Source organism: Anomalospiza imberbis, chromosome Z, assembly GCF_031753505.1.
Source record: "Anomalospiza imberbis isolate Cuckoo-Finch-1a 21T00152 chromosome Z, ASM3175350v1, whole genome shotgun sequence".
NCBI lineage: Eukaryota > Metazoa > Chordata > Aves > Passeriformes > Viduidae > Anomalospiza > Anomalospiza imberbis.
The window spans coordinates 25318533-25335275 of record NC_089721.1 but is presented as its reverse complement, the minus strand read 5'-3'; the positions used below and the strand labels follow the sequence as shown (position 1 = coordinate 25335275).

The 16743-nt window shown below is 35.3% G+C and overlaps 1 protein-coding gene across 9 annotated transcripts in view; it reads left to right on the top strand.

Moving 5' to 3' along the window:
- The window catches only part of AOPEP (aminopeptidase O (putative)), a 194324-nt gene that overhangs the window by 78442 nt on the left and 99139 nt on the right, over positions 1 to 16743 (top strand). For 7 of the 9 annotated variants that reach the window (XR_010994526.1, XM_068176670.1, XM_068176667.1 and 4 more), the window contains exons 8-11: positions 1625 to 1727; positions 1831 to 1938; positions 8109 to 8152; positions 14282 to 14342. Coding sequence is in view for 7 of the 9 variants with exons in the window: in XM_068176670.1 (XP_068032771.1) it covers positions 1625 to 1727; positions 1831 to 1938; positions 8109 to 8152; positions 14282 to 14342 (316 nt within the window). In the remaining 2 variants the exon portion in view is untranslated. Of the gene's footprint in view, positions 1 to 1354; positions 1495 to 1624; positions 1728 to 1830; positions 1939 to 5750; positions 5845 to 8108; positions 8153 to 14281; positions 14343 to 16743 lie in introns of those variants that run through there. The other 2 variants (XR_010994527.1, XM_068176673.1) reach the window with 2 other exon arrangements.

Sequence of the window (16743 nt, the reverse complement as noted above, 5' to 3'; positions counted from 1 at the left end):
GGTTGCCTAATTTAGAATAATTGTGATTATGAGAGAGATTTCAATTTAGTGTTGGTTCTGTAGCCTGTGCTCAAACTCTATTTTTCAAAGTCAATAGACGAGGCTATTTATTAAGAGAAATGAAGCAGTTTTTGTGTTTTATGTATGCAGAGAATGATGAAAAGTCATGTATGGAATGTCAGCGGGTCTTCTTTCCAGGAGACTGGATCCAGAAGGGAAATAGCTGGATTTCTGCTTTCCTACAGTGGCTCTGCAGTTTTTACACACTCTGAAAGAACTGGACTTGCCATAGAATAAGAAAACAGTTACTGGTATTGTTCTTTCAATATCGAGTGAAGATCTAGAAAGATGTTTATGAATGATAACATGGAAGAGGACTGTGTCAGAAACACAGTGTAAAATTCAATCTGTTTTTTTCTCTCTATTTTATTCCAAACTGTTACATTTTATGAAAATTTTCTGTATAGTGGATTTCATGTGCACAGGCCCTAATAATAATGTCTAAAACCACTGCGATTTATCACTCTGGACAAAACTGTAATAAGAAACCATGACACAGATATAAAAAAGAAAGAACACTTTTGTCAAATGAGACACAGATATGGAAAAAAATTTGATCACAAAACTCCTGAAATCCCTCCTGTGTGAGTGGTGTGGTTTGAAGGATCTTGCATTGCTGTGGCCCATATTTCCCCTATTCTACAGAAATGAAGGGAAAGACATTTGGTTTCAAAGATTGGCCCTTTCAAAATCCACATTTAGAATTGGAGAGGTTGTTTTAGTCACAGGGTTAGGCAACTGTTCTCAGACTACTGTTAGCTAGGATGTTTCCTGAATGGAAGAAAAAAATCTAGATGATCTTCAGTACTATGCCTGTGAAGGCACTTCTTACAAATGAAGAAAAAATGCTTGCATAGCTTCTCTTTAGTTTCAGTCTGTACTCTTTAGGGTCTAAAAGTCCTCCACACATAACTGTTGTATATTTGCGGCATACCAGATGCTGTATTACATTTTAAATCAGGCAGTAAATAGTATTTTTTTCTGTAATTTTTTCTGTAGTAATTGTCTGTAAACCTCAAACCTGTGTGCAAAATACTTCCTCTTTTAAAATTTGAACTACTTTTCTTTCAACCCAAATGGAAAAATGAAAATCAGGACACTTTCTGCAGCAGTCTATTCCATGCAGATGAAGGAGGTTATTCTTGCAAGGATAGTCATGTAAGCTGTTAAGCCAAAGTTCAGGTAAAAAAAAAGAGAAAACTCTAGTTGAACGTAGTGACTTCACTGTTTTCCCCTCCACTTCCCCTTCCCTTAAAATGTTGTTTTTGTTTATTTTTTTATCTTTTTTCATAAGGTGTCTGCACTGGAAAATGACATGCAACCTGGTGTCATGCTGGCTGTAAAAAGACTACACCAATGTACTGATGAATTTTATTTAGAAGAAAATTGACTTGCTTGACTGTCTAAGTAAATTTATATACTTATGGTGAAGAAAAAGACTAAACTAGTCACAGGTGTTTAAGGTTACTATGCCATACAGTGCTTTACAGTATCAGAACTTGTAATGTATGACTTATTTCTTTCATTACTTATCCAAAACTTAATTAGTGTATTTCCATTTTAGGCCCAAAAAGGAAAGCACAGGAGAATTGAGTGAGTCTGGAGCCTCTGTTGTCAAATATGGTCTTAAAGCAGAAAAAATCTTCATGCAGGTTCATTATTTGAAGGTGAGTGTTGTCAGCTGATTTTTACAGAGATTGCTTTATATCATAAAGACTTCAGTCTTCTAGATATCAGAAAATTCATAGCTTCTGCCTTAACTTTTTGCAGGGTTATTTTCTTTTACGATCTCTGGCAAGGACGATAGGAGAGGTCTTATACCTTGCATCTTTACGGAAATTTGTTGTTAAGTTCCATGGGCAGCTCGTCCTTTCTCAGGTATTGTGCTTGGGCTTGCTCCTCACCTTTGGGTGAGGAAATCCAAATGTTTGGATTGGCTACCAAAATCATAATTTCTGGTTGTGATGTAAGGGGAGAGGCAATTGTAATTTCACAATATAGGTAAAATTCCCACCTGGTAGAGGGCAGAACATTTTTTTCACGGTGACACTGAATGACACCCTGCTAGAATGCAATAATATAAACAATTAGGGATTTTTATTTAACATGATACTTCATAAGGCCAACGTTCATAGGTACTGATGTTCTCAAAGATAGGGTCATATACCATACTGGAATTATTGCCTGTGATCTTTTAGCTTTTGGTTTTTGGTTGTCTTTTCCCTAAATCCTCTCTGTTTCTGAAAGATAAGAAATTATACTTATGAATTTATTTTCTTTCTCTCTGCATGCTATTTCATTCCATGCTTCTAATTTCACCCTATTTCCTATAAGGACAAAGCCAAGTAGGGTTATAAGTAGAAATTTACCTCCTGCTAGGTCTTTCTGTAAAAGTATTGTAACTACTGGCTCTAGTTTTGTTTTGATTTAGAAAATTACATAGCTCTGTAAGCCCAGAGTTCTAGGAATCCTGTCACTGGTGATGAATCCAGCTTGCACAAATAGCAGTGCAGGTTCTTGCTTCAGTAATGCTGTGAAAACAACCATTCATGGGGATTTCTATGAACCAGGTCACTGAACTCATTATGGTAAAAAAAAAAAACGCCTGGAACAAAACCCACAACACAACAAATATTTAGCATTGCTAGAAGAGCAGTGTGATGACAGTGAGGGGTGACAGAAAAGAGAAGAGAAGGGCTATGAGTGACTTTCTGAAACCACCTTCTTTGCTGAAGCTGTCTTATGGTTGAAATATTTGAGGATATTCAGGACAGTGATAAATGTCTCCTTGAAACACTGAGTAAGGGCCTCTGATTTTGTGTTACTGAAGTCTAACACTTGCTGTTTCTTCCAGCCACAGTGATTTTTTCCTTGCATGCATACTGTTTAGAATCTCAGTCTTATGGGGTGAGATGTATGCCCAGGTATCTTAAAACTTGTGATTTCTATGTCAAGTCACCCAGAAGTTAGGAGCAGTAGCTCTTAACTCAGCATTTCTGCCCTGTGGAGGAATGTTTGGGGTGTTAAGGGAGTTAACACTGCTGCAGCTGTTTTCTGTGTCATGTTATTGAGACCGTAGCAGTTACATTTGGCATAGTGTGGAAAATGCCAATGACTATATGAGCCTTGTCAACTTTAGGGTGTTCAAAATCATAAAAATTATGCCTTACTATTACATAGCTGGAAGAATTTTGAAAATAACAGAAGTCATAAGACTGCTAACAACAAGAAGAAGCCCGGCATTTTAAGCTGGTGGTAAGAAAGATGCTCAGATTTTGGTAAGAAAATGTTAGCTTGTTTCTCCTGGTTGATGTGGGGTGAGTTTTGTTAGTAGACTGTTTGAATGCTGCAAAATGTTCAGCAGACGGTACTACTAGTCATGGTAGCTAGCTAACACATACACTAGAGAATTCTCCCTTTGTCTAGCTATGAAGTGTCAATTTGTAGCTTACAAATTGAAAGTCCAGTCTCCTAAGATTAAATACTACACCCAGAAACATCCATTTTGGTTATTGGATAAAAAACTGCTCAGTGTTTTGTTATCGAATTATTGGAGCAAAAGTTAAACTTCTGTTTCTTCGGGCTACTTTTTATTTGGATATGTGCAATATGTCCATAACTATGTGCTTAATATATGTAAAGAAAAAGAAAGGTGCTTTTCTTCTTGTCGAAATACCACCTGATATGGTGGAGAAAGTGTTATACATTAAAACTTCTATTGTTTGCTTTTGTGCTTTTACCATGTCTACCATCAGCCTAAATCCAGCTCCTAGTGAAATTATTGGGAAAAGAATTTTAATGTAATACAGGTTTTTGGTCACTGAAAAATGCAAATGTGATAGGCCAATATCCAGTTAAAACACATTTTCTGTCTTTGTAAGTAATCTTTAACATTGTGTTTTTTGTTAGGGTCTGGTATAGGTAGATAAGGAATCACAGCAGGAGTTGTTAAAGCAGAAGAAATGAAGTCAACTTAGTACAAAGTTTCTTATTCAAGATCCTTCTTGAACAAATATGCTGTTAGTGTTTAAATGAATAAAAGATTAAAAATAAATAGAGGTGCAACTGTCAAGTTTAAATATTATAGTGCTATACTTTCACCTTGTCCAGAAAAACTGTAAAAGTTCCCAGGTTTAGGAATTGTGGGAATGAGGGAAAGTAAAAGAGTGAAAAATTGCCCATGTTATGAATACTAGTCTTGTTTTAAGCAGTGTTTGTAGTAATTTTCCCAGATGGGAGCTGCAGGTGCAAGGAAATTACTTCAGATGTGAAACATTAATCAGTTTGCCTTTTTCCTTCATTTTGCTTGCATGCTTACTAGATTTTTATTAGTAGCTTTATTTTAGTTGAGGTAGCAACAGATGAGTAATGCAAATCTGGAATCTTTGAGAAGGATTAAAAAAAATATTCCATTTTTCTTTTTATGAGAGAATTAACTTACTAATTGCTTTGAGTGAACTTTTAAAATAATGACTGGAGTGTTTTGACTATAAATAAAAAGAAAGAAGTGCAAATTGCTGGTACTCATAACAGAGTTAAAGCTGTTGTTCCATTTCATCTTGAAATAAAAATACATTGGAAAATGAATTGTTTGTGGACTTTGATTTTCGTATGGTTCTGTCTGTTATAATGGGCAACAAATTGACTTTTGACTAAAGCTAGACAGAGGTTTCATCTCCTGGGGCTTACACTGTTAAGCTGTCTGGCTAATAATTCTGGCCTGATAATAAAACTTACAGTGGGGGAGTCTTGGTTGCTCTAGACAGGAAGTTGTCTTTTTGGAGGTGCAGTCTGGGATTGTCACCAAAAGCCAGAAGAATGTCTAGGGAAGGAATTCCAAATAAACAGGAAACTAGAAGGGTGGCCATTATTTATTTTTCCCACCCAGAAGGAACAAATTAATATTTGCCACTTAGTTATGTTATTTACAAACTGCATAATTTTTAGGAACACCTTAACTTTGAGTGGGTTATTCCTTCAAGGAACCGGATGCAAGTGTAGTCGAAGTTTATTGGTTGCCAAGTGAATGTCCATTTGGATTTGTCACTTTCAGTTATGACATCTCCACTGTTTTATCCACCCCACTGTATTTCAGTCAAAGAATTTAAACAGAAGTATCTATTGGTTATAGAGTACTTGAAATGTGTGGATTTGAGGTTTTAATATGAAGACCTAATTTGTCTTATAATATTGAGTGTTCTTTCTTTGATATCAATATGTGTGTTCAAGGAAAGATACTTGCCTGATGCTCCAAAACAGTTCATGGGTAGAAACTTGCTGGCCATTGCTCAAGGCAAAAGTTGGAGTAGTAATAAAACATCTTTTGGTATGAAATAAAAGGTCTTCTAACACCACATATATCTACTTAATGCTTTAAGTAGCCTTCATTTCTAGTTACTTCTTTCAACCTATTTCTCACTTTTTGGGTCTCCTTGCTCTTCTTTCTTTTAACTCAGATACAGTACATCCATTAACAAAGCAAACAAAATTTCTCCTTGATGTCAAATTCACAGTCTGTATCCAGATTTGATCTGCCGAGCAGAAGCCCAGTGTTAAAGCTGTGATTAAAGTTATTGACTTCAGTCAGGACTATGGTGAGAGTGGATGAGAGTCACCAGGAAATTTAATTATGAGGAGCTAGCAGATCCTTAGTAAATGTGTTGGATTCATTTTTTCAGTGTTTTTTTCAGCTTGGCCAAATGTCAGTAGAATTCCACAAACTGCAGAATAACAGTTTCTTTATATAGAGAAAAGTTGTTTTCTAGCCTTGGGGTCTCTAGCCAGGTCAGAACAACAGGAATACATATAAAAGTGATATTATTTAATCAGTTAATATTGCAGCACTGTGGTAGCGTGTAGTTTCTAACTCATATATATTTTTATACCTTCATTGAATTGCAACAAAAACAAAAACAAAAAAAAAAACAAAAAAAAAAAAAAAAAAACAAAAAAAAAACCCAAACTATAATTTACTTTATGGTCTGATCCAGAATTTAGTTATGATTACCATAGTCATCCACAAGTCTTTGCTTCAAAGTGTAAAATAACTGAAACTTCTTAAAGAAGTGGCATCAAATCTTAAAACCCCCCACATTATCCTCTGACTTTTCTCCTGGACACTTCTGAACCATTTCATCTGTGGAGGAAGAAAAAGTAGTCTGAGAGTAAAATTTCACTACAAATAGTTAAAATGACAAAATTATAAACAGCTGAAAAGTCAGACCTATAATGAGATGCATCATGCAGACTTGATAATAGGCAAGTGTTAAAAGCCATGTTAATATGGGGTAAGTGGTAATTTGCTTTCCTACTCTGTTTTGGAGCATTAAAATACGAGCAGTTAAAATATGATAGATTAATCCTAATTTTAAGAAGGCGTGTAGAATGACAGTGCCTTTTTCTTGGTGTTTGGAAAACAAAGGAGATGCTTAATTTCATAGTATAGTATACAGATTATAAAACCATCCACTGTGTGATTGCTTATGAAAAGTTGATGGAATCTAACCAGGCAATCTAGCTGCCTTAATGTATACACAGTGCGAATAGTGTGAAGGATAACCACTTCAGGTTTACTATTCACACACTTTTGAAATAACTCTAATTATGATCTTTCTTATACTATATTCTTTATTTGCATGTAAGCTTACTATGTATCTCCAGCAAAATTTCCACAAGTGGAAGGAGACAGTAGTTCTCTGTTTATATACAGAATATAAAGTTTACATACAGCAAAACTACAAGTAGTTGTATGAAATAAAGGGATTTCACACATTATCATCATCATCATGTCTGCAATACACTGTGACTAGGAAAAAATTATTCCTGACACAGTTAATGATGGCGTTCTTGCCACAGCAACAGAACCCAGCACTATGTAATTTACTTCTTGTTATAAGCCACTGCAATGCAGCCTGAGTCTCACTTATAATCTAAAGAAGGAAGGCTTAACTGTGTTACCAATAGTTTCAATTTGCAATCAGTCTTATTTTGATTCCCTAACAATGCCATACTCAGACAGAGAAACAGTATCTTTTGTTGACTATTATGGCATGGTCCATAAACAAAAGATTTCTGCCTTGTAGGAAACATTTTTCAAGACCTTATAGAGCAATGATTTGCAATTGTTGTACAGTACAGTCAGCCTGTACTTGTATACTGAAGTGAGGAACATTATTAGCCTATGAAACTTGTCTCCACAAAGATTAGTATTAATAAAGCAGATGCATTGGTTTTAAACAGGATATAAATGAATAATTCATATTAATAAATCCTATTATTATGTGCTTGTTCAAAGGAGTGTATTCTGTCAAAGTGATTGTCATTAAAATTGTGTAGAACATAGGGTGCCAGAGAACCTTACTGGTGTAAGTGAGGATGATAGTAGCGCTCTTCCGTTGGCATTGCATCATCTTTGTAAAACCATTAAAGAAATTCTAGCTACCCTTTGTTTGAAGAATTTACTCCTCAGGTGATGTAAAGAAATTCTAGCTACCTTTTATTTGAAGAATTTACTCCTCAGGTGATGTGGTTATCAGCAGTATTGCAAATTTTGTCATGGAATGAGGAGTAGATGTGGTCTAATCAGGCATGTGCACTAAGGAAGAAAAAGTTTTATGTCATTATGTAATTAAGAACAACGTGGTAACATAAGCACAGTGAGGAGAGCATAAACACCTTTAAATTTGGTGTTTCTTAACTTGTATGTAAATCTGCAGCCTTTAACAGTGTTAAATATAGTTTGTGTGTGTCTATTATAGATAAAATAAAAGTAGGAATGTGAAATTGTGTTAAAATAGTCAGGAGGTTTTTCAAGCCCATTTTCTTTCAATGTTGACATTCCTTGCTTGAATGAGTTGGAAAACTTGACAATATAATGTATATCGTATAAATAGCAATATACATTATTTTGTCATTATATCACTATAGTGGATATATAAACTTTTTCTTATAATTCTGTTATTTGTAGTCTTTAATCTCTCACTAGCAGTGAAGACACAGGGTTATGGCTTCATAAGCATACTAACTGTGCTCCTCTGTTCGTTTTCCAGGATTTTCTTAACATGCTTTTGGAAGACATTCCTAAACAAAAACAGTAAGTAAGAACTGGGCTAGAAAAACCAAAGAAATATGTAGAAATAAGATTTTAATATATGCTTGCCAGAAATAGTGCTAGCCTGAAGATTCCCATTACCTATATACACAAAAAATTATGAGACTTGTGGTTATCCTATACCATCCTCTCCCCAAACAGTGCCTTTAACTTACATATCAGGTCAGAGGTGATGTCGTGTGTTCACTGTGCACTCTGAAGTGCCAGGCATAGCTGCCTGCTCAAACTGACCTGTGATTCTCCTGCCAGCTACTTTTGGCACATGGCGCCCTAAAGCAAGGATGCCAGAACTTTGCTGTGAATCTGGGATACCAGAGAAGATGGATTTTTTCACGGAGTCTGATACCATCCCCTCTCAGTCACAGATTGTGCTGCGTGAGGAAAAATGGAAAGCAAGAATGTAAATTAAGTGTTAATTGCCAGACGTGTCCTTCAAAATACTCCTTTGTGTTACTGTGAGGGATTGAAGGTGATAGTCTTTAGAAGCACTGTAAGGTTTAAATTTTGGGTTGTTCTGTGCTATTCTAGATTGTGCTACAAATCAAGAGTCTTTTGTAGAGGAGCTTTACATGTTACAGTTTTTAAAAATATTCACTTGAAAAATACAGTGTTGAAGGCCAGGATTGCAAAAGTGTTTGTAACTCTGTCTGAGTGCTTTGGAGTAAAAAAAAAAGATGATCTTCAGAGAGGTCAAATGTATTGAGTATTTTAGTGATACACTTCTGTTCCTGATGGTTGAGGAACAGAGAAGCTTGTTACCATTGAGAAAATATGTTTTGTGGCATCTCAGGTTTGTTTGGGTGCTTTTACATTCTCCAGTGATGTAGTGGATAATACTCTCTATGTATGATTCAATCTAGTTTCTAGCCCAAATATAATGAGGTATATATTTCTATGAGAAATAGATGTGAAAGTGATTTTTAATGGTATGATTATACATTGGCATGTTAAAAAAAAACTTTTGTTTTCCTTCCTTTTATTTTTTACTTGTGTTTCTCTGAACTCTAAACCCAGTGCAAAATGTTGTTGTGTAAGCATCCCTTTTTCTGCCTAAAAACATACCTAAACTTTCAATGAGACTAATGCAAAAGAAGTGAGTCCATTTCTGATGCATCACATTCCAGAATGTATAAAAGACATTTCAGATACATGGTAGTTCATTTTACAGTCATATATATAGCATATCTGAACTATCTATTGCCAAAATAACTTGGCAGGTATCAGCAGCAATGCAAGGAATCTTGATATACAGAAGGTCTTTATTTCTTATCTGCTGGAAGGATGGTTTTTTTCATTCTTGAATACATTCTGTGGCCAGTACAGAAATACTCACCTGAGGTAAAAGAAAAGGGAAGAAAGATAAAAATCAAGTATTTTTAGAGATCATCTGCTGATGAATGCTTTTTTGCACAAAGTTTGATGTAGGAATGAAGTGCATTTCAATATTAGAGCAAAAATACTGTGTAGCACATAAAACCTCTCAGGCTTGTGCAGTTCTACTAAGTAAAATTTAAACTGTTTAAACTACTTCAAACTTGACAAATATTAAGCACTCTAATACACTGTAGTTTGTGATGTATTTAAAAGAAGTAAAGAGACATTTGTAGTAGTTAATCAAACCAAATCTTGCCCTCACCTGTGGCAACAGGGGCAAACTATGTAGCTAGAAATAGAACTTGGCTTATGGGAGACTTTTGTAATGAGAACAGGATGAACACTGGCAGAAAACTATCATGAAACAGTGTGGAAATTTTCTGCAGTTATTACAATGTAGTAATGTAACTTTAGCTTTCTACTATTGGACACAGAGACTGGATCTAAAAGATTCTCACTCCAAGTACTTAACTCCTTTAGTTTTTATTCAAAGGAGATTTTTTACTACATTCCCAGTGATGAATAGCTCCAAGATCCAGATGTAACTTTTTATTGATTTTTGCTGCCTTCTGTACTTGGAGGAGGACAGTTCTATGCCTGCTTTATATGGCTACTTCACTTCCTGCTCTGACTCAATTATAATGGCATGTTAGCTGCAGGAATCCATGCTGTGAGGCAGGAGCCTTCTGTTTCTGGACTGCAGCGGAATACTGACATCAGTTAAGCTGAGCAGTACCTTATGGTCCTTTATAATTTCTTAACTTACCTTTAAGACTGACTATTTGTCTGAGTGAAGGATTAATGGAAAGAATGACAACCAAATATTGATCATTAACCTTCTCTGTTTACAAAGCCTTTTAAAATATTGCGTGCACTGGCTAGAGTCTCACGTTATCTCTGCCTTTCTGTGGAAAATCTACAATACTTCCCACGGATAAGTTTTATTATTTTTTATTTTATACCATTGAGGCATTTTATTTATTCAAATTATATTCATATAATTTGAAACTTCACTATGTTGAAACAAACCAAACCAAACAACCGAAACACCAAGAAACCCCTTCTTATGTGTCTGTATATCAGAATGCACTAGATTTGATAAAACTCCAGTGGCTATATTCTCCCCACGGCTTACACCCATAGTCTTTGCTGTAAGTTGATCCTTTCCACATCTGCTCAACATGTGAGCTGTGCAAAGAATCAGTGTTTACCCTTGTAACAGAGGGTTTCATGAGTCTTAGATAAATCAGAGTTGCTGCATGTGCAGCTATTTTAAGACTGCAAAAGATTTTTGAGCAGGTCAGTTCTGCTCATAGGGGTTTTCTGCTGGTATTTTTATTTAATTTCATTCAATAAAGCAAGCAAATCTACTAATAAGCTATGGTTTTAATATTACATGATGGACAAAGGAAGGCTTGAGTTATAGCTCTGCTATTTGTACTGTTAATAACCCAAGTTCACCAACCACATTGCTTAGATGTCTTCACAAATAGTAAATTAAGTACTAAAATAATGCTTCAATTTCAAATTACTCAGCTATATAGGTGTATCTCTTTCTTTCACACTTGCTTTCTTTGATTCACATGCACATTGTTGTGAATGTGGTGATTTTGAATGAGACAAGTGGCTGGTAGGCACCTAACTACTGAAGCAAATAATTGTGAAAAATTATTCCCAGTGGTCTTGATTACTCTTTTTTTTTTTTAATAAGCCAAAATATATATGCTGGATAAAATCCAAAGACAATTTATCTGTAGGAAGGTATGTCTAGTTGACAGAATCCCTCACCATTGTGTTTTGATTTGCTCTAATTATGCCTCCATATTTAGCTGGAATAGCTTACTTTGAAAATTACTGATGTGTACAAATGTATGATGAAGCAGATATGCTTGTTTGCATATTTTCAGTTGGATATGGCAGACTTTTCTATCTTCCTTTACCTAAAAAAGAAGTTGCACACTTTGATGTTTTTTATCCTTGATTTAGGCATTAAGTGGGTTTATGTTAAAGTTTGCAGAGTACCTTGGAGCCTTGTGCAGTGAAAACTTCATGCACAGCCATCTTTTATAATGCCAATTTTCAAATTATCATTAATGTTAGTATTTTACAGACTTTGTTTTAAAATGTTGAATATGAACTTTGTGTGTGATGTTAGATCATTCCTAGGCTGATTTGGCTTATCATCTAAACAAATAAACAAAGGTTGAGATAATGGATGTAATCACGTTCTCATTTTACGCTAGGGAACTGTTTAGAAAGCAATTGAAGAAACTTGGTCTTGTAAGAGTTAGTGCTAGTCAACTCAACACAGATCCCACTGTCCAATACCTTAACCAGAAGGCCATTCAGGAATTCACACAAACACCAGATTTAAGTCCTTACAGATGCTTAACTGCAACATAAGCAGGTGGTAAATGCCCTTCCTGAACTGCAGCCTCTACAAATATCAGGCTCTCTGTTCTTTCTCTAGGACACTTGTTTTGAGATGGCAGTCTGTTTGTGATAATTTTTGGAGGCCATTTCTAAGTCAAACAGTTTAGCAGAAGCATTTCCAACATCCTCATAGTTCTTCAGTACTGACAATTAAGAGATTCAGAGCAGATCTTTGCAATAGTCTGCTCATTACTAATGTATTTTTAAAAAAATAGTGAATGCCTCTTAAACAAGTTGCTTTTTGATAGGTGCCAACAAGAATATCCTAATTTGGAATTAAATGAAGTACTTGTGTGCAAGTACAAACAAAGATTGTATATGGTCGTATGACAGGTGTTTTTCTGAAACTTTGGGCACTGCAGGCAGAGAAAAAGCAGTGTTACTGGTCTTGCTCTTGAGAAAAATGGCAAAGTTTTAGGAGAGACTGAGAAACTTTGCAGTGTTTTCTGCCTGAATTAGTGTGGTGTCAGAACACTGTGATTCCCCTCAGTGTCATAAGCTCATTTCAAAGCCAGTTTTTGAAATGGAATAGAGGGTATATTAAATGGTTCTACATAGCAAATATAACATAGGTTATTTTGCAGAGATTTTTTTTCTCACACTATAGGTTTAGTTTCTGGGGATGGGGGAGAAAAGGATTGGCTGACATGGTGAGGCTATGTTTCTTATGCCTTGGTAGGACAAATTAAATGTGCAACTAAGAATTTTTCCCAGCTCCTAGCTCTGCTTCAACATTAGAACAGTAAGCTGTATTGGGTTTAACTCATACAATAACAAATAGCAAAAATTTTTATCCTGCTTATGCTTCTTGAAACAGAATAAATGGCACAGTCCAAGTGATCCACCTTTGCCTATATAACATTTTGGTATCCGGTTTTAAGCTAGCTCTGTATATACCTTTTTTAGTAAGAAAATAAGACAGAAATAAGAAATCAAGACCATCTTCTTCTGCGGAAAGTAAATTCACTAACTGGAAATATTTCTCTTAATCACTATTCCCAGTCAAGGGACTCAGCTGGCCTGACTGAAGGCTAGACACCAATTTTTAGAGAACAGTGGTAAAATGAAGATAATTATAGTCTGAGGGATTAGCAGTCAAATGTTCTAAATGTAGTAAGTTTGCACAAATAACAAGGAACAAGTCTAGATGTTTAGTCTTTTATTTAACGTAGAACACTACACAAGCATCACATATATGTTCGGTTTTCTGTAGAAAATTAATTTATATAGTGATCTAACACACACAATGGTGTTTTCCTGAAAATTCAGAATCCTGGCTATGTAGAAATGCTCCTTCTTGACTGCTGATTATTTAAATCTTGTGATCAGTTTAAATTGTTTATTGGATTGTTTGCCTTCCTGATTCAGAGCTTGGAAATGGCTGTTCTTTTCATGAATGCTTTGTTGGTTGAGTCTACATTACATATGTGAAAGTAACTGCAAGCATTAGAATGCATCTTGCCAAGGCATTACCATGAACAGGACCATATACAAATGTTCTGATTCTCAAAATATTTATATTCATTGAGGGCTTACTCGACTTCCTTTTTTCAGTACTTGCATGTGTGAAATTTTTTTTATTATTTTTATTTTATTTCATATTTTTATTTGGCTTCCCTGCAAGTTGGGAAGTCTTCCACCAGAGTTGAAGTAAATACCACAATAGCTAACCTATTTTTTACAAAGGTAAAAGTGCAGATATAGTTTCTGAATTTACAAATATTTATGTGTGTGATTATTTCAGTCTCACACAGCTTTATCATGACGAACTATTTCTTTTTGTTGAAGCTCCAGACTATTCTATGATTTAATTGATAATCAGGATATAAAGAAAGTGCAGAAAGGACAAAATTAAAGTATATTAGACATTTAGTAACTTTGAGAATTAATATCCATCAGTGCTTTTTAAAATCCCAAAGTTTATCCATGTAACAAGAAGTAGAGCATCTGTTCATACTTTAAATGTTTCATAAATGTAGCTTACCACATAACACTTTCTCTGTCAATCCTTATCAGCACTAAATTTTTTATTTGAGTTTTAAGTACACAAAACCTGATCTACCTTTCATTTGCTCATATGACCTCTGATGTTTTTATTCATTAAAGAAACAAAGAATGTTGTACCACTTTAGTACAACCAATACTTGAATTTAGAGGGTTTGCCTAGATTCTAAAGGGTTATTTTTCACATGAAAAAAATGGTATTTTTTGCATATATTCTAAGGTTTTGGTTTTTGTTTTTTTCTTTTTTTTTTTTTTTTTTTTTTTTTTTGTTTGTTTGGTTTTTTTTTTCTTTTTTTTAAGGTCTGAGTTAACTGTAGAAAGTATCTTCCAGAACTGGCTGGATACTCCTGGAATACCAAAGGTAAATACAAAACACCAGATCACAGTTCTTTCTGGAGTCTTGATTTTTCTCATTACATTATATGATTTTAAAGTCACTACCTGATCTTCAGGAAAGATATTTATGACATTAAATAAACAGTTTTGATGATGACTGCTTTCCATAGCTTCATATGGCTTTAGCTTTTACCAATTACAGGATTTTTCTTCTACAATGGTCTCAACAAACTTGCCAAAGGGCAAATCTTACAAAATTTATCCTATAAATAAATACTGTGGTCATATGCAAGTATATTTTACAGTATAATCATGGAGTCTACTAAATGTAAGGAGCATAGTTAACAGTTGTTGGAATATGACTTACTTGAAAGCATTACTGACAGCAGTAATTAAATGTTAAATCGTTTGTACTTTGATAACTTGTGACTTGTGTCACAAATTGTGACACAAATTGTGTGAATTTTGTGACTTGTTTATAAATCTGCTGCATAGATAACATCTATTATTAGTGTTCCAGCATTGAGACTGAGCTTTGTTTTCTGCTTTTAATGCAAAAAGGTTTTTTATATTTTAAATTCTGTGAACTGAAATGCTTAGTTGTGTCTGTGCTATGTGAAGTCTCTGATTATTCATTTTGGACCAAAACTGGGATGAGATAACAAATTATATCTGTACATTAATCTTCGTAATACCTAATTTTATACAAAGTAATTTTTTAGCATATGCTCGGGACTTAGTTTCTAACTGATTTCCCCTAAGCAGGCATCCCCTAGATTGCATGTGATTTATTCTGCCTAGTGCTTGAATTTCTTTCCATTTGCATTACTATTAAAAAAAAAACAAAAAACCTTTTAAAAGTTAGAGTGCTAAATTCTGGTTTCCATGTGCAAAAGTGCAGATGCTTATGCAGCATGACTGAGTGAGCATGTTTGCAGGTATAATTGACAAAATAACTGGAGAGGTCTGGCAGTGCTCAGAAAACCTGATCTGTACCCAGACACTATGGTTGAGCTCCTCCCTTGACAGTTTGAGAGATGTGTGTGTCCACTGATCCCTGTATGCTGTAGAAGGCTTTTGGGAAAGATGTACCCTGAGATCAAAATGCTTTGAGACTATTTGAATATGCTGTAAAATCAGGGCAGAGTTTGTTTTTTGTTGGAAAGTTATTGAAAATAAAATTACCTTTAATTAGAAAGGAGGAAAGGAAGGGACAGTATCATCATGCATTTTGATGCTCAGTCATTTCCTATAAGAGGACCTTGATTCTAACTCCATGTTCAACCAAGGTTTTGTTTTTGGTAAAAAAATGGTACACATTGTCAAACAGCTGATTCAAGTATATGGGGGAGATTGATGTTGCAAAGAGCTCAACTGTAAGAGGCTGAGCTGGCTCCTGAAATGTAAAAGATTTCTTGCATTTTATCTACACATATCTTTTTGAGGATGTGCTTTATTAATGTCTGACAATGAACTTAAAATCACAAATTAGAAAGATAGGAACAGACGAAAGCATTGGAAAGGGTTTTGACTAATATGCAAACTAAACTCCTGAGTACCACAGGTTGTTCAGAATGAATAGTGAGTAGTTTCGTTATACCCTGCAAGTATATGCTTCTTGTGTAAACAAAACATGTATGAAAAGTATTTCCACACCCAGCAGGTTTGTAAGTTGTTTTGAATTTTTTTTTATGAATACAGAGATTTCCCTGGTAATTTGGCTGTTCTGTATAAAAATGTCAACAGGAAATTTGCTAATTTAGTATTCGACTTCTGAGGATCAGCATGCTGATGCTGACCTCTCTCTCTCTCTCTCTCTCTCTCTCTCTCCTCCCCCGCCCCCCCTTCCACCCCCCCTAAATAATATTGTTGATCATAAAATTGTAAATGCTTTGGGTTGAAAGAGACATTAATCTAGTTCCAAGCCCCCTGCCACAGACAGGGACACCTTCCGCTAGACCAGGTTGCTCAGAGCCCCATCCAACCTAGCCTTGAACACTTCCAGGAATGGAGCATACACAGATTTTCTGGCAAACCTGTTCCCGTGCCTCACCACTGTCACAGTAAAGAACTTCCTCCTCATATCTGACCTAAACCTACTGTCTCAGTTTGAATCCTTTCCCCCTTGTCCTGTTACTACATACTCTAAAAAATGTCTTTTTCCATTTTTCTTGTAGGCTCCCTTCAGGTTCTGGAAGGCTGCAATTAAGTCACCCTTTCTCTTTTCCAGGCTGAACAAACCCAACTCTCTCAGCCTTTCTTCACAGGAGAGGTGCTCCATCCCTCTAATCATCTTGAAGACCCTCCATTGGATCGGCACTCCAACAGGTTGTTATCCTTCCTGTGCTGGGACCCCAGAGCTGGATGCAGGGTTCCAGGTAGGATCTCACCAGAGCAGAGGGACAGAATTCCTTCCCTCACCCTGC